Source organism: Aricia agestis, chromosome 5, assembly GCF_905147365.1.
Source record: "Aricia agestis chromosome 5, ilAriAges1.1, whole genome shotgun sequence".
NCBI classification, from domain to species: domain Eukaryota; kingdom Metazoa; phylum Arthropoda; class Insecta; order Lepidoptera; family Lycaenidae; genus Aricia; species Aricia agestis.
The window spans coordinates 8151365-8174613 of NC_056410.1; the positions used below are offsets into that span (position 1 = coordinate 8151365).

The window sequence follows — 23249 nt, forward strand, 5'->3', positions numbered from 1 at the left end:
AATCTTACATCTAAATACAATTTGAGGATAGACATGCCTAAAAACTCTTGTCGAGTTTGTCCAGGCATAACGTTCTCAACTACAAAGCTTATTTATAACTACTAGAGATCGCCCAATGGTCGAAATTCGACCTTAGTTTCAACAACATTAGGGCTACTACCTATATTTTGTAAAAAATATTGACTTTATCATTTTTTTTCAACTCTTGTCTCTTAGCTGATCTTAGACTGGCCGTGTAAGCATTGTCTTATCTTTGTATCTAAGATTCAATAAAAAAACTATAATACATTTTCAATTTGTCAACTTGTTGTCAACAGACTTCAACCATAAATAAAAGAGTATAATTCGTATGTCTAGGCTTGTCACTCAAAAATCTGTCATTTCTCATGTGTGTGTGTTGTAGTGTGTGTAATGTTTTATTTGTAAAAAAAAATGTATGATAAAAGCATAATTTCAAAATAATATTAGTTTGATGCACTCCTTCACCATATAAACTATAACTGTGCAAAATTTCATGCACCTACGTTTCTCCATTTTTCGTAAAAAGGGTTACAAAGTTTTTATTAATATATAGATGGTTAACCTACTAAATAATAACAAATATATAATTGGTTATTAGATAAAATATCATAATATTACGTCATGCCCAAAAAACTTTTTATACCTGTTAAAAATCCTATACCTGTTAAATAACCTTTTTCAAAATTATCGACACGTAACAACACTAGGTCGTGCATTGCTCGGACGTCCTTTGCCGTACAATATCAGTAAATGAGGTGGAGTTTTGCGGAGACATGTTCGATGTTTGATGTATCGAACACGGAACTCTATATCGGGACATATAATACGGAACATTTATACATCGGTTTCATTTTTATTTACCTTATGGTCAGTTTACATTGCAATATGACGAATGACGTAGCGACATGATGCATTATAAATTAGTCAATCAAAATTGGAATTTTAGTGAGATGAGATAGGGTCAACTCAAACCACTGACCTCTATTATACAAGTACGCTGGATTTATGATACCCTTTGAAATGACAGCTATTTTTGTGCCTATTTGAAGCGGAATCAGCGCCCCCAATGCGGGGGGGGGGGGGGGGGGGGGGGGGGGGAGAGAACTAAATCTGACGTAAAAATAACATTTGAAAGTCGCCATATCGGCGCTGATAGCAGAAGTGAGAGTACTTGGAACAAATACTAGTGATGACAACCAATAACGATTGAGCGGCCATTTGCAATTTGCGTTTTTTAAGATTTAGCTCTCTTTCCCGCGTTGGGGGCGCGGATTCCGCTTCAAATAGGCACATAGAGCTGGTGGATATCATGAGTCTAGCGTACTTGTATAATGGAGGCCAGTGATTCAAACCGTAACGCGACGCGTAGATGCATTTCTAAATTTGTATGGATTTGACAGATTTGCAAGATGTCTCACGCAATCGGAATCTGTCAATTGAGTACAAATTTAGAAATGCATCTACGTGTCGCCGGTCGCGTTGTGATCTGAATTGACCCTTATTCAAAATTTGAATACGCAACCCAACACCGCGGACGACTAGTCTGTCAAATCAATATGACGTATCCATCTGTCCTGTGTAGTAAATAAAGATTAAACATTATTACATGGCACAATTAAATATGAAAATTATAATAGCAATTATTCAAAATTAAACTTAGTAATTAAACTTAGAATTCGCAAGAAAATATACGTGTAACTAAGTCTTTAAGAGCCTATGCAGTCCCACTGCTGGTGCCCACGGCTTCCCCAAGTTTTTCCACTCAACTCAATCTAATTGAGATTATGTAATGATAATAATAAGCAATTTCAAAAGGTTGACTGTGGGTAGTTCGGCACTCCACGTGACAATAATAATTTAATGTCACGTCTAATAGTTATTCTGTGGTCACGTGCACTAACAAACAACGTACCTAATACCTTATATAACGGAGGAACTCATTTTGACAGTTTAATTTAGAATTTTGAGCCCTTCAAGGAAAATCCGTATGATTGAATTCGCCGTCATGTCGCTGTCAGTGTGAAGCTCCTTATTAGGGGGTGTTTGCGCTGTCTACTCGTTGGCTTCAATGCGTGCTCGAGTCAACAGAATACCTAACTCATATTGCGGTCGGAATACGCGGGAATATGAGTTCAGATTCTAGACTAGATGGATCGTTTAAAAATAGAAATTGTATGTGCTAAGTATTATGCTATCAGCGAGGTGAAGGGAGATCGCAGACGACAGGAGTCTGCGGCGCCCATACAGTCGGCATGGCGCGGCCATCTCCCGAAATGTAACTTAAAAATGAAAGATTGTAGCCTATCACTGGCATTTACAAATTTTTATTATCAATAGTTGAAATTCGGAAATTTGTCATTTGTAGCATTGTCATGTTTTAATCGCTAAACCTACGAACAAGAAAAACTAAGGAAAAGTAACTCCGTCAAAAAACAATTCGTCTTATCAAAAATGTGTACTATAGGCTACGAATAATAAAAACTAAGGAATCTTAACTCCCATACTATTACCGTTTTAAATTTGGTTCCTTTTGATCGGTCATGTAACGTCAGCCTAGTACCTAAATATTGCAAATGTATTGAAATGTGTACCTAAGGTACACTTTTTTGACAATTATTGTGGAGCATGTTTTTTGACGGAGTTAGTTTTCCTTAGTTTTTATTATTCGTAGACTATAGGTAAACATTTTCAATACATTTGCAATATGAGCGGTATCAGGCTGACGTTACATGAAAGTTCGAAAGAAATCAAATTTAAAACGGTATTAATAGTATGGGAGTTGTTTTTATTATTCGTAGCGCTAAACCAATTTTGATGAAATATGGTATGGTGATATTATGAGGACCTGGGAAAGGACAAGGATAGTTGAAAAGCAAAACTGATAGTTCTAGCGCAAACGGATTTCTGGCGGACAAAGCTGCGGGCAGCAACATCGTAAACAACTGTACCTAAATTTTCCTGTCTCCTTCATTCCACATAAATCAAATTACCCGTAAACGTTTTTTGTTTGTAAGCAATTTCATAAATTGGCCTATAATTGTATCATTTCGAGACCTCGGCTATCATTTGAATAATGCCTCAAAGTCATCCCTAATCTTGTTTCGTATACAAAAGAAAAAACAGCCCATTCCCTCCATATAACTCAAATCGAATTTCTCAAGGGAATTTGTATTAAAATCGCATCGTCTGTGTTCTTTATTCACGTCTTATTACCGTGACCGCTCTCAAAATTCCAATGTAGGGTCCATAAACATCTGAGATGCTTTTGAAAATCATTGAAGTGTTAAGGCCTAGACATAGAAAGCATTAGGTAATGAAAGTTATTTTAATAATTTTAAAGTTAAAGTGTGTCAATCTTCTGTATCCTCACATGTATGTATCTGCATGACTGCATCATAATGTTAAGATAGTGTTTTCTAATAAGTATTACGGTCCTGGAAGACGATTGACTTAAATGAAATTGAGATTTATATATTTATTTATTTTTCGAAACTATGAATCTTTCTGGGCCTTTCAACAAAATATCTGTTACACTTATTGAGTTACTATCATTAAATAACTTGCACTACTACAACCACACACTTTATAAAATAATGGCTAAAGGAAATATTAACACTGCAGTACACGCGCCCCTTTTTTTTACACGATTACTCGCGTGGTAGGCCTATCTAAAAATGTTAATTGTTTTCATAATTTTTATTATTTAATTAATCAGCTTAAAAAATATAATTAATCAGATTACTTGTGTAATCAAAAACTATTTAATTAATTATTAAATTACTGAAAAATCAACAAATTTGTTAATTTCTATGAAAATGTGACCAAAATCGTACTGATGAAATCAAACATGTGTATTCCTTACGTGGAAATAAAATAAGTTAGACTTTTGTTTGTTTTATGTTATTCAAGATTCGATCCTACTTACAGGTCAGAATAAAACTAGAAATGACGAATCTGTCACCACTTTCTTGGCGATCAAATTTGGGCTAACATACAGCGTTGACATTACCACATACGTCTTATCAGTGGCGCTAAATTGTGTTGGATTCTTAAAAAATTCTGAACTTTACTAGATAAAATACTTATAAGTTATTTCTCCTATTTATAAACTCAATTATTTTTATATTTTGATAAATTTTTTTCTAAGAATAAACGCCCCTTAACTTCAGAAGTCACCGGGTTAGCTCATTTTCATACAAGTGTGACTACTAGACTGGGGTTTACAAAACTAGTCAATATTTATCACTTGTATTACTCTTGCTCGCTTATATAGTTACAGCAGCCAACTTAGATCACAATTTTCCATTTCAAAATTCACACTAAAAGCTTGACGAGGAAATTAGATAACCGGCACAGTTTCTAGCGAGCTTTACTGAAAAAATATCGCTGAAAAAGTGACCCTGGTCTACCATGGTAGTCCACGCGTGTACTGCAGTTTTAAGGTTCACTCGGCGTAACTTGGCGGTAGCGGTCAGTGACTCCCTGTCAAAAACTTGTCATTTTCTATACAAAACCGCGATTGATAACATCTGACACCTTATTGTCAATTGCGGCTTATATAGAAAATGACAAGATTTTGACAGGGAGTCAATTACCGCTACCGCCTAGTTAGGCCGAGTGAACCTAAGTAATCATCAAAAACATTTTTGGGACATTAATACGACCTTTACTTTCGTGCTATAATGCGGGAACCGCTGTTGCGCGATATTGTTCACTATTAGCTGCAGCGCAAAGCACAATGCACGGTGGCACGATTCATGGAATCAGTATAATATCACGATTGGAGGATAGCGGGGTGTGTAGGCGGGACTAGCGTGCTTTGATATTTCTGACAGCAGGCTCTTAAACCCTAAAATAAATATTTAAATCTTGGGGTTCTTGTAAAGAACACAGGGTTATAGCTTCAGCACAAATAATCATAGTTTTTATGATTTATCCCTGCTACAACTATAAAAGTCTAACGATAAATTTTCTACCGACATATTTTATATCCATTTCTAGAAAATACTGTGTTCACACTCCCTGGAAAATGTGAATATTTGTGTGGAAGTATTTTCGTCGGAATTGCTGAAAGATTCAGTTGACGTTTCAGTTACATTTAACGCTGAAATTTTCCGCCCTGCGAGCCTTTGACGAGAAATTTTACAAAATTATTTATACGTGGGAGAGCCATGCTTCGGCACGAATGGGCCGGCTCGACCGGATAAATACCACGTTCTCACAGAAAACCGGCGTGAAACAGCGCTTGCGCTGTGTTTCGCTGAGTGAGTGAGTTTACCGGAGGCCCAATCCCCTACCCTATTGCCTTTCCTACCCTCCCCTATTCCCTTCCCTTCCCTACCCTATTACCCTATTCCCTCTTAAAAGGCCGGCAACGCACATGCAGCTCTTCTGATGCTGCGAGTGTCCATGGGCGACGGAAGTTGCTTTCCATCAGGTGACCCGTATGCTCGTTTGCCCCCTTATTTCATAAAAAAAAAACCTCTCGCAAAGTTTTTTTTTAATTGGCGAATAATTTGTTTGTATTTAAAACAATATTAAACCAGGCCCCTTAGACAAAGTCCCTTTCGTTAAAAACGATGACGAAATTCGTTATCAAAATGTATGCGGTTTGACATAAGTCATCGCTAAATGACATTTCGCTTGCGAAGACTAATGTCAAATCCCATATGTTTTGATAACGACTTTCGTCATCGTTTTTAATAAAAGGGACTTTGTCTGGGGCCTGGTATAGTAAAAAAAAAACAATAACAAGTTAGAATCACGGTTGGATGGGGTATTGTTATCTGTAATAAGTACTTAGTAACAAAAAAGTTAAAAATAAGTTTTGGTAGTAGTACACCTCTTCTTGTTCTCATTCACTAAAACAAAGAACATCCATGAAAGACACACATTGGAAAAATAAGCTTTAAGCTGCGGTCACACTGTGGGTAAAAGTTATTCTAATTTTGTCCCCAAGCGTTCAGCAATTACAAACGTAATCTGCCAACATCTGTGACAAATTAATGTAAATTGAGAAATATTTGGCCCTTTTTGACGCCATGAATACGTGAGGCATTTGTCATTGTTAGGGCGGACTGTGTTGGGGAAACGTTTAATGTTAAAACCCTTTAGCCTTTCATTTGTTATGTATTTTGACACCTCTATATCGCGTACGTACGCGTACACGTAAAAAAAAACGAAGATGGAACATCACGTCATGGCATATTGTGTTTTTTTTAAATTTAGAATGTTATGGTTTTAGAGTAAAAAAGGTTTTGTTTTGAGAAACAGTACCAGCCGAGAAAGCTAGTATATCGTAAGGCAGTTAAGCACTTAATATTATTTTTATTTAACACATTTTACTTGCATATGAATGTACTATTAATTACTTACAGATTTATTATGAACTGTTTGATATTAAAATGCTGTTAGGTACCTTTTGGAGCAATTATGATGTTAGAAACCTGACATCACGCAGATGGGAATAGGGACACGAACAAGCACGTGACATCTGACACGTTACCTGAGTGACGAATAAAATCACTGTCGCAAGACGCAAAACCGAAATATCTCCCTAAGCTTTGTCCACACTGTACCTTTTTCTGTTCGTCAAGAGCATGCATTATAGCGCAGTCAACAGCGAACGTGAGGCATGCCCGCGACGCATGCCCTCTGACCGTTCCGAAACGCTTTCGCTTTGTTATGGTGCCTTCTCACGGCGCGTATTATCGCAAGCCACGCCGCGCCCGCTCGAGCCACGCGCTGTGTGAAGGGGCGGCTCGGGCTGGCTCGAGCAGGCGCGTTTAATATCACGCGCCAGCTCGAGCCACGTGCCGCACGTTCTCACGGCGCGTGCTACCACGAGCCGCGCCGCGCCCGCTCGAGCCACGCGCCGTGTGAAGGGGTGGCGCGGCGCGGCTCGTGCAGGCGCGTCCCGATCCGATTAAAGTCTGTAACTTCAAAGGCGCGGCTTGAGCAAACAAGCGAGCACGAGCCACCCCTTCTCACGGCGCGTGATATCACAAGCCGCGCCACGCCGACAAAAATTCAAGTAAAAGGAAACTTTATTAACACGATAATAGATATAATTTTGCTCTAAGTCACTTCGTTAAATAAGTAAATTTTAATGAAATGCAACTTTATTTACTAGGCAACTAGGTTGCATTTCGATCTATGCCGCTAATTTGATTAAATTAAGTGTAATTCATTTATTTGATAACAGATGCCGCTGCTTGACGGCTACATCGCGCTATAGCTAGCACGAAGATTTTTATTATAGGTGATTAACTAATATGAAACTCTTTTCACTTACAAGTTACACTCATTCTTGGTGTTGTAGAACGCCAAAGGGGCTTAAGTCCCAGGGTGCGATACCCTGGGCCCTGGGGGCTGGAACTAAATTCCTATGGCGTGTATTGGTCCTCAAATACTGGTGGCAGTTCATCTCAATGCACTTTAAAACTCAGGAATGCCTGAGTTTTAAAGTGCATTGCAGGATGTTACGCAAAATATGCACGGTGGAAGACTGCCACTCACCAAGGTGACGAGGATTTATGATGGTATGTTTTTCGCGTGGAATGATGACGAAAGCTTGCAGGATGTACGATTCCGAACAATAATAATTGCTCAAAACCTTCCCAGTTCCTCGTGATGCTATACTACTTTTATAATTCACAATAATAATAATTATTATGTTTCCACTCGTACTAATGGAAGAATGACGCTTCTGTTCGAGCACAACATCACGAAATCCGTGTGTACGGCTACCCTGGGACTAAAATCGCTCTGGCATGATAATTCTACAACACCAAGAGTGAGCGTGAATGGAAATAGTTTCATACTAGTTAATCACCTTATACCTATAACAAATATCTTCATTCTAGCTATAGCGCGATGTAGCCGCAAAGCCACGCAGCGGCATCTGTTATCAAAATAAAGGAATTAAACTTAATATAATAAAATTAGCGGCATAGATGAAAATGCAACCTAGTTGCCTATTGAATAAAGTTGCATTTCATTAAAATTTACTTATTTAACGTAGTGACTTAGAGCAAAATGATATCTATTATCATGTTAATAAAGTTTAATTTTACTTGAATGTTTGTCAGCGTGGCGCGGCTTGTGATATAACGCGCCGTGAGAAGGGGTGGCTCGTGCTCGCTCGTAATAGCTAGCTCGGCGCGGCGCGGCTTGTGATATCACACGCCGTGAGAAGGGGTGGCTCGTGCTCGCTCGTAATAGCTGGCTCGGCGCGGCGCGGCTTGTGATATCACACGCCGTGAGAAGCCAGCTTTATTAAAAATGACAGTTGGCGTTACGTCCGTTGACGCATTCAATTATTGAATGTGCCAAAACGAAAGTTGAATTAAAGAAGATGACACAAATTCAAGACGAAAGCGCATAGTGTGGTATGTCCACACTATGCGCTTTCGTCTTGCTACTTTTCATTCAACTTTCGTTTTGGCGCATTCAATAATTGAATACGTCAATGGACGCAACGCCAACATTGTCATTTTTGTTTTTTGGATACGGACAGAGGGCATGCGTCGCGGGCATGCCTCACGTTCGCTGTTCGAACAGAAAAGGCACAGTGTGGACAAAGCATTTGAACCTATACTATCAATGCTATAAATTCGAGAGTATTTCTGACTGTCTATTACTTCTACACGATTCAGGCGGTAAAACGTATTAACTAATTAATATGGTTTGAAGATATTTTGATTCCCGGCAATAGATATATGACATTTTTATCTCGGAAGATGAGTTATTTCCGTGCGATATACCTGCATAGCAAAACATTGTTATGCGGAAAGTAAACCTGCAACTGCAGACAACATGGTCTGATGAAACGGAGCAACAATATTAAATTCATAGTCATTGTCTAATATCGTTTTGTCATTTTAAAAAACGTTTCCAGCTTGTCTATGGCCGAAGGCATGGCAAGGCAATATGTCGGAATGAGGATCAACACGAGCTGTCTATAAATGCTCAGACCCTCGCATTCCCAGCCATGATTTATACCAAGGCTAAACGAGACGAAGATCTTAACAATTAGGAAAACTTTTCTTGTCCATTTAAAACGTTTTTCTTGTAATTAAGCTTTCGTTTATGCAAATGGACTTTGTTAATGATAGAATTATCTTAATCTTAAAGTAAATAAATGAGTATGAATTATTATTCTTTTGTTCATTTACTTTTACAATATTCGTGCGGTCTTATGAATATCTATTTAAATGCATACAATAATACAGGATGTAACAAAACTAAGTGATAATACTTTAGGGTGGGTAAGTGTTCCTTGTAGAGAGTTCACTGTGAAAGTAGCAGCGCTGAAAGACCAAAATCTTTTTTCACTTTTTTATGGGGAAACTCGTGATGCTCGGGCCCTTGCCCATACAAAAGTGAAAAAAAAATGTTGGTCTTTCAGCGCTGCTACTTTCACAGTGAACTCTCTACGAGGAACACGTACACACCCTAAACTATTATCACTTATTTTTGTTACACACTGTATAATGTATATAGTACTCGTAGTAAAAAGTATGAGATACTTTACCGTTTAATTAATCAGAATTTTACTTTGAGTTTAATAATAATATTTTTATACCGTAATAGGGTGTATACTGTGAAACTCTTGGCCGCATTTTCTTTTGCGAAATCGCTTCTTGTTAATTCCGTTTTATTTCGCAGCTTAACGTCGCTCAATCTCCATAATCTTTTGTAATCAGTAGCCGCTTTTATTGTTTCCCAAGAAAATGTTATTTTAAAATACTTTTACTATAATCCAGCTTTTTCTCCATTCCACGCGAATGACAAACAACGCTGAATAATACTGAATTTGTTTTATAAAAGACACCTTTTTAAATTTCAATTTTCGTAAGTAAACATTAAGAATAAACAAGGATTGTTTATTAATTTGAATAAAGAAGGTTAGAAAATAAAGTCTGAACCTCTGAGTAGTGGTGTAGACTGTATTGTAGAGCCTACGGCTACGACGTGCTACGCGCTACGGCGATCGACGTAGGCCGCTACGAAGTGCTACGTACGTATATCTTATCTTATATCTTTAAACGAGCAATTCTTGTATATATATATGTGTTAATCATGTTAATCAAACGAAACGCAAAATCTGCATGTTTAGTTTTGGTAAGATTAATTTCACTTTTAATTGGGGATTGGGGCGGCGCAGATGCTAAGTTTGAATAAGGCATATATATCTGCAAAAACCGTATTCAAATCGGATCAGTAGTTTTCGTGTTAAAGAAAAAAGTTTTATACAAAATCTGCCCCCTCTTTGGTCCGTTTGAGGGGTGGGGGGGAAAAAATTTTATACACCAGATATGAAGTTGGAAGAAGACAAATATATTTGCGAAAACCATATTCAAATCGGATCAGTAGTTTTCATGTTAAAAAAAAAGTTTGATACAAAATCTTACCCCCTCTTTTGACCCCTTGGAGAGGTGGGGGGAAAAATTTTTGTACACCAGATGTTAAGTTGGGAGAAGACAAATATATCTGCGAAAACCGCATTCAAATCGGATCAGTAGTTTTCGTGTGATGGTGGAACAAACATACAGACAGACAGACAAAAAACTAACCACAGTTTTCACAACAAACTCTTCGGCCCCCTTAAAGGGGTGGGGGAAAAATTTTATACACCAGATGTTAAATTGGAAAATACAGTTAATAATATGAAGTTAGTCCATTGAAGAAAAAAGTTTGATGCAAAATTTGACCCCCTCTTTGGTCCCCTTAGAGGGGTGAGGGGGGAAAAATTTATACACCAGATGTTAAGTTGGAAGAAGATCAATATATCTGCGAAAACCGTATTCAAATTGGATCAGTAGTTTTCGTGTTAAAGAAAAAAGTTTGGTACAAAATCTTACCCCCTCTTTTGACCCCTTGGAGAGGTGGGGGGAAAAATTTTTGTACACCAGATGTTAAGTTGGGAGAAGACAAATATATCTGCGAAAACCGCATTCAAATCGGATCAGTAGTTTTCGTGTGATGGTGGAACAAACATACAGACAGACAGTCAGACAGACAAAAAACTAACCACAGTTTTGGCTTCTATAGCGATGTAGTAACAGCCCCCGCTTATTATTTTTTGGATATCTTTAATGTACAGAATTGTCATTTATACAGTTTTATTATATGTATAGATTTATGTCAACAAAATGATGGTAATAATTATTATTACCACACTAGTAAAGGTTTTTGAGTGTGTATGTTCACGCGAAACGAATAGAATATGAGCCATGTATTTATGTTGACATTGTATAATTTTAAGTTACAGCATTGTAAATTTTATTTTAAAAGATTAATTTTTTATCTCGCTTTTTTTTTGGTGAAAAAGTGGCCCCCTGCGAGTTTCTTACTTCGGTTCTTCTCGCCGGATTAGTTCTCGAACTGGTGGTAGGCATCATGTAGACTTTCAGAAAATATTTGCAAAAATTTATTCTGAACGAAACAATTTGAGTTTGATAATAGGCAGCTCAATATCGCTGCCGAAAAGTCTATTAATTCGTTGTATAATACCTTCTCATGTAATAAATAATCTGTTTTTAACAGCACATTAATTGTAATTGGATCGTATAGCATAATTCTGTGTGAACTGACCCTTTTTGTTACTCCCACATCAACCCGTACACACATTAGTATTTGGTTAAAAAAGGTTCTATTGGGGCGCGTGTAAATCCGGGTGTTGTTTATTTTACGCTTCAATAGGGGTCCTCTATTGACTTTAAGGCTTATAGAGTGCGAGATTTCAATTTTGTTTTGCGACCGAGGTGATAAATTTTTAAAGCTACGTCGAATTGGGGCCGTAATTGAATATTTTATTGCGAAAACGTGTTAAAGTAAAGCGATATTAATTTTTGACCCCTTATGATATAATTGTTTTGGCACTCGCTTATAACATAATATTATTATTACCTATTTACAGTAAACCGTATTTGTAATTGTAGGTTTTTAATACAAAAAAACTTGTGTAAAAATATGTGAGTGTGTATGTGTGAGACTGCATGTTAGTTTGTGTAAAGGTGGCTTTCGGACCTTTACCGCGAGCGACCGCGACCGATAAAAATTCAAATAAAATGCTACTCTATGATATACACTATAGGCATCATTTTCTATTGACATTAGGCTAAAATCTAGTAGCGTAGTAAAATGAAACCTATGTCATAAAGTGGCATTTCGTTTGAATTTTCGTCGGTCGCGGTCGCTCGTGGCAAAGATCCGAAAGCCACCTTTAGTATGAATGCATGAGTCGTTGTAGCTTACGTGACGTTTTTGTTGTTATCAAATGTATGAGCACGTGTGTTTGCTTGTGTGTCTGCGGTTACAGACCACCTGCATAGTAACAATAATATATATAAAATATGTGAAAGTGTATGATCTGTTTCTCTGTCTGTCTGATCCATCTTCACTCTTAAACAGCTGAACCAATTATGCAAATACTTTGAAATCCTGGGATAGGAAAGAGGATAATAATTTACATAGAAAAATCTACGGTTTCCGTGCGATAATCGCCTTTTGGCGCAAAGGAGTTGCGGGCTTTATCAAGTTGCTTAATATTTAGTCGCATAAATAAATGTAGTCTTTGGTAAATGTTGGTGACGATGTTTACTCACTCAGTGTAACCACAGCCCTAACGAGTAGCACACAAAGCTAATACCAAAGGCTTGTTAGATCCTTTGACTAACGACTTTTATATCCAATTCAATGCGCAGTCAAGTAAAATGTCAAGAATATTTAATAGGAATGATAAATGTTAAATGTTTTTTTTTTCTTAAGTACCATAAAAATCATTTAACTTATTTCAATTAACAAAATATATGCTTGCGTATGTTTAAAGTCCATTTTTTGACTTCAATTTTAATTCACTTATCGCTTCAGATTAAATATTTTATACAGGAATAAGTAAACAAGAGGAAGACATTTTTTTAAGCTTTTACCACAGCAAAATGCACGGAATAATTTACTTTTAAATTATACATTTTATAAGCGGCAGATATTTGTTACAAAACAGTTATTTGTTTGCACAATGAATTATAGTGTTGCTTTAGTAGTAAGAAACTGCCTTTGAACCGAAGCCAAGTCTGTACTAGACAGGTCGTTAAATTATTATTTTTTAGTGTAATTTACAGTATAAAATTGTGGCATATTTTACAATTTAAATACAAAGTGACAAAGCCGTTTTTTTCCATTCATTCATTCGTGCTCCAATTTAATAACTTGATTATTAGGGTTCCGTACCCAAAGGGTAAAAACAGGACCCTATTACTAAGACTTCGTTGTCTGTCTGTCTGTCTGTCACCAGGCTGTATATCAAGAACCGCCATAGCTAGACTTCTGAAATTTTCACAGATTGTGTACATCTGTTGCCGCTATAACAGCAAATACTAAAAACAAAACAATATTAATATTTAAGGGGGGCTCCCATACAACAAACGTGATTTTTTTGGACTTTTTTGCTCGTAATCAATAATGATAAGGGGACACTTGAAATAATCACAAACGCCTTAAATATATGTGTACTTTAATAATTAATAATAATATTTAAATAAAATAAATAATTAAGGAGGGCTACCATACAAAAACACAATTTTTGGCAAATTTTTTCTCTATAACGGTACGGAACCCTTCGTGCGCGAGTCCGACTCGCACTTGGCCGATTTTTAATCATCTTTAAAAAGTATTCTAATTTTAATTAATATTATATTGTGTTATTACAAAAATATGATTGTAGAATACTTATTGTATAATAATGGTTATTAATTAGCACCTAAATAAAGTCTTATTTAAAAGTATTTTCCAAGTGATATATTATTTAAATATGTAGTAGGTTTTCTGTTGATAAATAATAACAATAGAAAATGATAACATATCTAACCCTTACGAACGCAACTAATCCTCAGAAGCTAGAATCCCTGAGCATTTTACTACGATTTTGACGTTATGATTTTGACCTATATGTATGTATGTATGTATGTATGTATGTATGTATGTATGTATGTATGTATGTATGTATGTATGTATGTATGTATGTATGTATGTATGTATGTATGTATGTATGTATGTATGTATGTATGTATGTATGTATGTATGTATGTATGTATGTATGTATGTATGTATGTATGTATGTATGTATGTATGTATGTATGTATGTATGTATGTATGTATGTATGTATGTATGTATGTATGTATGTATGTATGTATGTATGTATGTATGTATGTATGTATGTATGTATGTATGTATGTATGTATGTATGTATGTATGTATGTATGTATGTATGTATGTATGTATGTATGTGGGTATGAATTTTCATATTTTCCTTTAAAATTAACTAGTAACTAGTTACCAAATATAATATTCATTAAAAATATATCGATACCTGCTTTACAAGGGTCCATCCCTACGTCGTCCGAGCGTTTGTTCTCGTAGTGCGTCGACAGTAGCTCCTCTATCGTGAACCTGTGAGGCTCCTCCCTAGCCAGGGATGTGCTCAGTAGTATCGTCATTATCGCCCCCACACCCACTTTGCTATTACACCACATTGTAACCGCTCACTGTTCACCGCACCATAACATAGTTTAGCCTTATACCTGGAACAAAACGGAACTTTGTTAAAATTTACAAGTAATAATTGTTCTTACTATATATTATACATATTATACAATTTTGGAACTTTTTTTTGTCTGAGGCTGACATTGCATGGCACATCTTACGTCTAAGTCAGCCTTGGATCTTATTACCCTAAATAAGTATAAAGTCGTTTACCAAGTTTGTCAAAGTACCTCAAAAGTAAATAAGACGATTTTTTACTTAATTTCCTTTGTTTGTAGATCTTAATGTCAAAAGACGTTTTCAAGACAAACAAAAGTAATGACGTAAACGACATCCCAAGATGTTCTTCACGTGCCTCGGGTGAAGTAATTAAGGCAGGGGAGGTAAACATTTTTTGTGTCTTGTATGATTTACTCGGAAACATAACAATATACTTTGAGAGAAATGTATTCATGGGTAGTTAGTTGTACCTTGTTAGTTCAGGTGTACCTACGTGATTTAGTCGGGTTACGTCTGGCCCAGCCAACAGAACACGACTAACACTGCCTTGATATATCATTGGCCATCAACGGCGAATCTACACCATCTGCTTAGGACACAATCTCTCTTCTGAGATAGGTAATACGCATAAACAAAAAAAATGAACTGTATTAATAAATGTATATAATGTAAAATCGTACTTCTTACTACCCTAATAAATTATATGACTTGTGAACATTGTTCGGCAATAAACCCGACTATAAATACGAGTTCTGATATTCCTTACGACTGACGACCCCGATTCCTGACCCCGAGGGAACGCCTAAATTCTAAAAGGGAGTCATTTACATATGAAACGCAATATGTCAATACGAATAACATGGAGATATCCAAACTGTCTGGACTTTGATTGTGTTCAAACAGACATAAAAATGCGATAAAGCAGCTGTTTATTTTATTTATAGAGTAACAAACTCAGTGAAGCTTTAGAGTGGGGCAGTTATACACAGTTAACTGGGAAAGTTTGATGGAAGAGTTACTTTTTTTTATATAATTGTATGAGCACATTCTTTTTGTGGCATTTTTCATACAAACATATCTTATAGAATGTCAAGAAAAAGTGACTCTTTCAGCGCTGCAACGTAAAGTATTATCATTGTAGGCTACGGGAGGAGGAATGTAGAATAAAATTCTAGATGTACGAGTTAAGTCACAGTATATTAACGGAAGATCACATAATAAACACTTTTCAGAAAAAAATAAAATAGACTAAAATTATCCGCCGACAATTCTCTCTTTTATACAATGAAAAAACAGTTGAAATTCGAGGCGTCGCTTAGCCATAGACAAAACATAACTTCCTTTTCCTGAGAAACATAGACATTAAGTAACCTTTTTTTACATTTCTAAAACGTGGCAAGGTGCATTACGGCGGTGGTCGCGTCGCCAACAATCATTATATTTTATTACTTAGTTGTATAACAAATCGTATAGAATAATATTCTTATTAATTGAAGAATTATATCCTATTTATATAGAATGTTTTTAAATTCTACTTTCATTAAATTAGTAAACACAAAATGGCTTAATCGATAGTTTACCTTTATTTTAAGATCCACGAGTTTAGAAGCGTCTAATAAAAAAACATTAAGCAAATAAATAAACAATTATACAACTGATGTTTGCCAAAATTAAATTTCAATTAGCCACTTTGGTGAAATTTTGTTTAGCTAATGACGAAATGTTTGGGTTGTTTATGACAAATGTACATTAGACGAGATAAATGGAGTTCATTAGCTGCTATGAATAAAATATAAACTTTGAACCATAAATATCTGTGATAGGTCCGACTAAATGTATCAAGTTGGGCCAGCTGCGGGTTTATCCATTAGTACGGCTCTCAAAGTGGCTAGAGATGTACCGAGTTCCTTTTAAAACTTTTTAGACCGCGTACCTAATGGTTGGAGATCTCTGGATCCGATGGGTTTGTAAGTGAAATGTTGTGTATCCAATTTTATGCTGTTTTAATTGTTGTTTGTAACATCGTTAGGTGCTCTTAGTTGCTATAATAAAGTATAAGAAGTTTAAATTAAAGCATTACTGAATTGTGGCTCTAATGGCCGGTTTACATTATTCAAATCCAGTAATCCAATGCAGTGCTGGCTTGCATTACTACTGGAATAATACAATGTGTAACAAAACTAAGTGATAATACTTTAGGGTGGGTATGTGTTCCTTGTAGAGAGTTCACTGTGAAAATAGCAGCGCCGAAAGACCAAAATTTTTTCACTTTTGTATGAGGAAACTCGAGACGCTGGGGCGCTTGCCCATACAAAAGTGAAAAAAAAATTTGGTCTTTCAGCGCTGCTACTTTCACAGTGACCTCTTTACAAGGAACACGTACACACCCTTAAGTATTATCACTTAGTTTTGTTACACCCTGTATAAAGGGGAGGGGCACTAGAATGCACTGGAATGCAATTCATTAATTCCAGTGTCCGTTTAAATTATTCCAGTAGCAATTCCGCGCTACATTACATCACTGGAATTATGTTGACAGGCCATAAATAATTTCAAATAGTGAACAGTAGGATTAATTAAAAAAAATAAGTATCATCAACCAATCTGCGATACACAAATTGATTTGATTTATAGTGACCGATAACTTACGGATAGTTTACATGAGGATCCCAAAGTTTAGAGAACAATAACACCACTGTAATTGTCGCCCAGTTGTAATTGGTGTAAGACAAGGGAACTTCCAGTCCCCTACGTTGTTTAACGATTAAGCTTGAATTTAGAAACTTTGGGTAGAACGTCCGAAACTCTAGTTTAAACTCACTGCAAAGTTGTCCCGAGACTAATTTGACGGTTTTCACTTCAATAAACTTGTAATAAATTTTCGTTTTTGAAGTGCCACGAACAAATTTAAGATCACAGAATAAAACTGTAAGGAGCAATCATTGCCAGGTCATATCTATAATTAGTATCTACCAATAACGTAAAATGCCAATGTCGATTCTCATTACAAGTTTACTTAGCGATTTGTAACTTGTGCGAGGCCTATCCAGTAAAGATCATTAGGATACAAGTCTTGCCACCTACAGAGGTGATGGATGAATCTAAAAAAGTGTGTCCCTAGCAGATAACATTTCATGACTTCGCGTTTTAGAGATGAAAAGGAACTATCTTCGCTTTTAAATAGATTAAAGGGAATCATGTTTCCTTTTTTATGAGATCTAAACTTTTTTTCTTTTTTTATCGGAAGTGCTGAACGTGGACGCCGTTGAACTTTTGCGATAACTGGCGGAGGTCATGGCTCAGATAACGCGTCCTTTTTGTGTATTTTTCACTGTACAAAAGTGATAAAATTAGGTTCGCTCGATTGGAGTTATCTATACGCTTTCACCGATACCAGTAATAAAAGGTTTAGGATCCCTCTAAAATACATTATTATTATTATTATTATTATCAGCCTACAGTGTCCCACTGCTGGGCAAAGGCCTCCCCTCTCTCTTTCCAAAGTTCACGATCCTGTGAAGTTGTTGGCCACTCTTTATCAAACGCATCTAGTTCGTCGCGCCACCTTTTCTTGGGTCGGCCTCTGTTACGCCGACCATTCGGTAGCCACTCCGAAACTAGACGCGCCCACCTGTCCGGGTGCATACGGGAAACGTGCCCTGCCCAGCAGGGCAAAATACATGTCCATACAAATATTATGAATGATACTGAAGACTCCGTCCGTCTGTTACCTCTTCAGTCATCACGATTATTGCACTAAATCGATTTTGATGAAATTTTATATGATAGTTTTAGTCCCGAGAAGGAAATAGAATATTTTTATCCCGGAAAAATCTGCGATACCTACAGCAAACACTCTGTTTGTAATTTGAGCTGTTTTCGTTCAGGTTGTAATTCTAAAGCTGAAAGTTAGTATTTAAGTCATTTCTTAGATTACAACTTTCTAAGCAATTATTTTTAATTAATATTTTTTAAACTAACCTTATTACCGTAGCGGTGGAAGAAGGAATAAGTTCAACGTTGTAATAATATTAATAAATTTAGCGGGAACATATTTTATGGGTAAAGATATCACTTAATAGTTTATTTGATTTAAGTTTATCTTTTATATATTTAAATAAACTACGATTACTCAACTAGAAAAAGGGCATAAAATCTTTATTGAGTTCGTTCTCTAGAAAACATCTGCACATAATTCCCACTGCGTGGGTGACGTCATTTTATTATCCTAAGTTTCTTAGCACCTCTGTAATTTTATATCGAGGGGCTGAAATAGATAGCTGGCATTAGTCATACCTTCTTTGGGTGTCTTTTACTTCAGACAATGCAATATTATTATCTATTTATATTACGTCATCTTGCAGAAATTTAACGACTAATCTAGCGTGGACTGGGCAAGCCTACGTTACAGCTTGTCAAAAAGGAGTATTAAAAAATATGAAAATCTTATTAAATCGAGATAAAAATATGGAAGGTGATAATATTTAAAGTGTATAAGAGTTTTCTGTGGAAATACAAGGAGAAAAAAACACATTTTGAGAGTGATTACGTTTAGAAAATTTCGTACTGCGTCTTGTGTTGTTGACAGACTGAAGTTAAGTTGCTTCCATTCCTGTATATAAGATTAGAAGTTGCTTACTCTGCATACAATATAGTACAATAGGAACTCGACTAACTGAACTAATTGTTGTCATTCGAATATTCGAAAATCTAGATAATAATCAAATGTATAAAGAAAAGCAAATTCGGTGCATATTTTCAGTGCATAATGTTATTTCTTGGTCAAAATGAAATCAATTTTATTTAACCCTCGGTTGGTCGCGTGGGGTCTTTAAAAGCCCGGAGTTTGCGAAAACGAGAAAAAACTATATTTAAATTAATCGAAGTAACTCCGCTCTTTAGGTAGCTTCCTAAAAGGAATTATATTTCGATATAATTGCCACTCATCTGAGCTCGCGTGCATGTATTGTGTGTTACAGATGTGTTTATTCACGCTGGGGTCTTTAAAGACCCCAGGTGACCAACCGCGTAATTAAATTTAATTTGATATTTCCATTCAGTTTTCACACCGAAATGGATTTCTTTTGTGATTTTCTTTGTATTTTAATAATAAATTAATTAAAATGTACGTGTGTTGGTTCTTATTGTTTTATATATCGTAAGAAGTTTTAGACGCACTTTTCCAGAAATGCATATTTTGCTATGTAGACCAAAATGATGATGATTATTTTTTGGTGATGATTATAAACTAATTGTCGGTATATTTACCATACGTTTAAAGTATTAGAACCTTGTATAAAATATACAAGGTTTTGGTGCTGAAAATATGTCAATGTTTAACATTCAATAGTTTATATGTTATTTGGACTTAGCTTTTTAAATTTCAATCTAAGTTATAGGAAATTTAACTATTATTTCAGTTATCTACACGTTTTACCATAATTTAAAAACTATGTTGATTTTTTTTACAATTTTCCTATCTGACGGTTTCCACTTGAAACTTTTTGACTTCTATTTTTAAATTGTGAGTTTTGGTTATAAGTATTCAAAATAGAATTAATTTTTTGATTTACTCTGATTAATATTAAAATAAATAACAATAATTTGCAGAAAAAAGTTAAGAAATATATAAAATTATGCCATTTTTATGTCATTTAATTTTCGGGCTTTCAAAGACCCCAGGTGACCAACGGCGTTATTTTACTCGTAAAAGCGCGACCAACCGAGGGTTAAGAGACACACTTTCTGGTGTTATTCCGGATAATCGCCAATCCATATAACTAAGGGCCGGGTAATTTTTTTTTCTTTATACGTGGGAGAGCTATGCTTCGGCACGAATGGGCTGGCTCGACCGGATAAATACCACGTTCTCACAGAAAACCGGCGTGAAACAGCGCTTGCGCTGTGTTTCGCCGAGTGAGTGAGTTTACCGGAGGCCCAATCCCCTAACCCCTACCCTAATCCCTTCCCTACCCTCAACTATTCCCTTCCCTTCCCTTCCCTACCCTTCCCTATTACCCTATTCCCTCTTAAAAGGTCGGCAACGCACTTGCAGCTCTTCTGATGCTGCGAGTGTCCATGGGCGACGGAAGTTGCTTTCCATCAGGTAACCCGATTGCTTGTTTGCCCCCTTATTTCATTAAAAAAAATGAAGACTTTCTACTGTATTTACATTTTAAGGTCCAGAAAAGGAATAAATAAGTCTTAATGGTCTCGAAAATACATTCAAAACATTTTAGTTTGTTGTATTTCTGAACTAATTAATCCCGTTTACTTCGATCATTCAAAGTTCCTATTCAGAACTTAATGAGTCTTTTATCTCAGTAAATTAATAACGATTTAAGCATTATTACATAAATTGTCATTACTTGTTATACTTTTGTTCAAGCTAACAAATACTATAAAATACAACGCGCAACGCAAAAACTCTTATCAGTACCTAGAAATTGTTACAGTCATGAATATACTTTCTTTGTTTAGTATTTTTAGGGTTCCGTACCCAAAGGGTAAAAACGGGACCCTATTACTGAGACTTCGATGTCTGTCCGTCTGTCTGTCTGGTCTCCAGGCTGTATCTCAAAAACCGCTATAGCTACACTTCTGGTGCCGCTATAGCAACAAATACTAAAAACAAAATAAAGTTAATATTTAAGGGGGGCTCCCATACGACAAACGTGATTTTTTTAAATATTTTTGGTTTGTAATCCGTAGTGGCAACATGTAGCCACTTGAAATTTTCACGCAGTTCTCAATTATATGTTTTTTAATATTTAATTATAAAATAAATAATAAGGGAGGGGCTGGGCTTCCATACAAAAAACACAATTTTTCCCTACTTTCGCTTTATAACGGTACGGATATACCCTTAGTGCGCGAGCCCGATTCGCACTTGGCCGAAGTCCCCTGTAATTCACATTTATTCTGTCTTGAACTGTACATTGGGCAAAACATTTGTGAATCAAAACTATTAGAAAGCTCGGTCAAGCGAATAAGTACTTTCTAGGTAAGTCCATAATTTGTCATCAAGAAAAATTACTAGTTGTCTCTTTTTTTTTATGAAAAAAGGGGGTAAACGAGCAAACGGGTCACCTGATGGAAAGCAACTTCCGTCGCCCATGGACACTCGCAGCATCAGAAGAGCTGCAGGTGCGTTGCCGGCCTTTTAAGAGGGAATAAGGTAATAGGGTAGGGATGGGAAGGAATTAGGGGAGGGTAGGGAAGGGAATAGGGTAGGGGACTGGGCCTCCAGTAAACTCACTCACTCGGCGTGAAACAGCGCTAGCGCTGTTTCACGCCGGTTTTCTGTGAGAACGTGGTATTTCTCCGGTCGAGCCGGCCCATTCGTGCCGAAGCATGGCTCTCCCAATCTTATTTTCAATTCGGAAGTCAATCACTTCCGAATTGAAAATAAGATTAAGTGACACATACTAGACGAACTCTGAAAAAGATACTATTAAAGAATAAGAATGTTTGTACATGCATACAATTATTTTTTCTTGTAGGTATGTTTTCAACAACAAACAGCTCTCTCAATTTTAAAATTCTCGAAGAACGTTCTCAATGGAATTTCTTTAGAAGCAATATCATAGATCGAAGAGCCCTGCAATAGGATCGTAATGGCACATTATATCACAATGCGTCCATTTCCTCCGTGCTCTCTACACTTATTTTACTGAAATATATTATATTACACGATACAGTATAGGGTAAGATAGGGTACCCAATCTCACAGAATACTAGCTCTTGTCGACAATGATGTAAGTGTTATTATGCTGTGAGCTTTAGGTAACCATTTTGCCCCACCGTTCCATATGATGCGAAGAGGGTATGAACAGTACATTAAGTTAAGAAATCTGTAAGCATACCTTAAGTGCAAGAATAAATCCAACCCCTATATTCTTTCTCTTATAATATACCTTTTCGTGAAGGAAACACACTGTTTTTTTTTTTTAATGAAATAAGGGGGCAAATGAGCAAACGGGTGATGGAAAGCAACTTCCGTCGCCCATAGACACTCGCAGCATCAGCTGCAGGTGCGTTGCCGGCCTTTTAAGAGGGAATAAATATGAGGTTAGGGAAGGGAAGGGAATAGGGGAGGGTAGGAAAGGGAATAGGGGAGGGTAGGGAAGGGAATAGGGTAGGGGATTGGGCCTCCGGTGAACTCACTCACTCGGCGAAACACAGCGCAAGCGCTGTTTCACGCCGGTTTTCTGTGAGAACGTGGTATTTCTCCGGTCGAGCCGGTCCATTCGTGCCGAAGCATGGCTCTCCCACGTATTTAATAATTATTAGTAATTTTATAATATTAGAGGTAGTATATACTCTATAGTCTATAGTTCTATACTGTAAACGTTTCTGTTAAACTGTACAATATATTATTATTGTTATTTACTTAGAAAATTATGTTTATGAGTGTGCTCTTATCATTCCGTGATAATAGCGACCGGGCCTTCGCATGTGCAATTATGAATGACACAAGTACGTGCACGACGTAACAAAAATTGTATTCTATAACATAAGGATAAGATCCACTTTTGTTTGTTTTGGTCAAACTACATAATATTGTTCGGTATGCGTCAGAGGTCAAAGAACAGAGGCCGATATCTATTTCTCGATTATTGTATGAATAAAGCAACTTATGAGTTGCAATTTGGCATATAAGTTACTGTAGTAAAATGAT

General features: G+C 36.4%; 1 protein-coding gene across 3 annotated transcripts in view; it reads right to left on the reverse strand.

Moving 5' to 3' along the window:
- Nucleotides 1-23249, reverse strand: part of LOC121727229 (tolloid-like protein 1) — an 85277-nt gene that overhangs the window by 55769 nt on the left and 6259 nt on the right. For all 3 annotated transcript variants that reach the window (XM_042114940.1, XM_042114939.1, XM_042114941.1), the window contains exon 2: nt 14397-14607. In XM_042114940.1, coding sequence (XP_041970874.1) covers nt 14397-14559 — 163 coding nt within the window. In that variant the 5' untranslated portion in view covers nt 14560-14607. The remainder of the gene's footprint in view (nt 1-14396; nt 14608-23249) is intronic.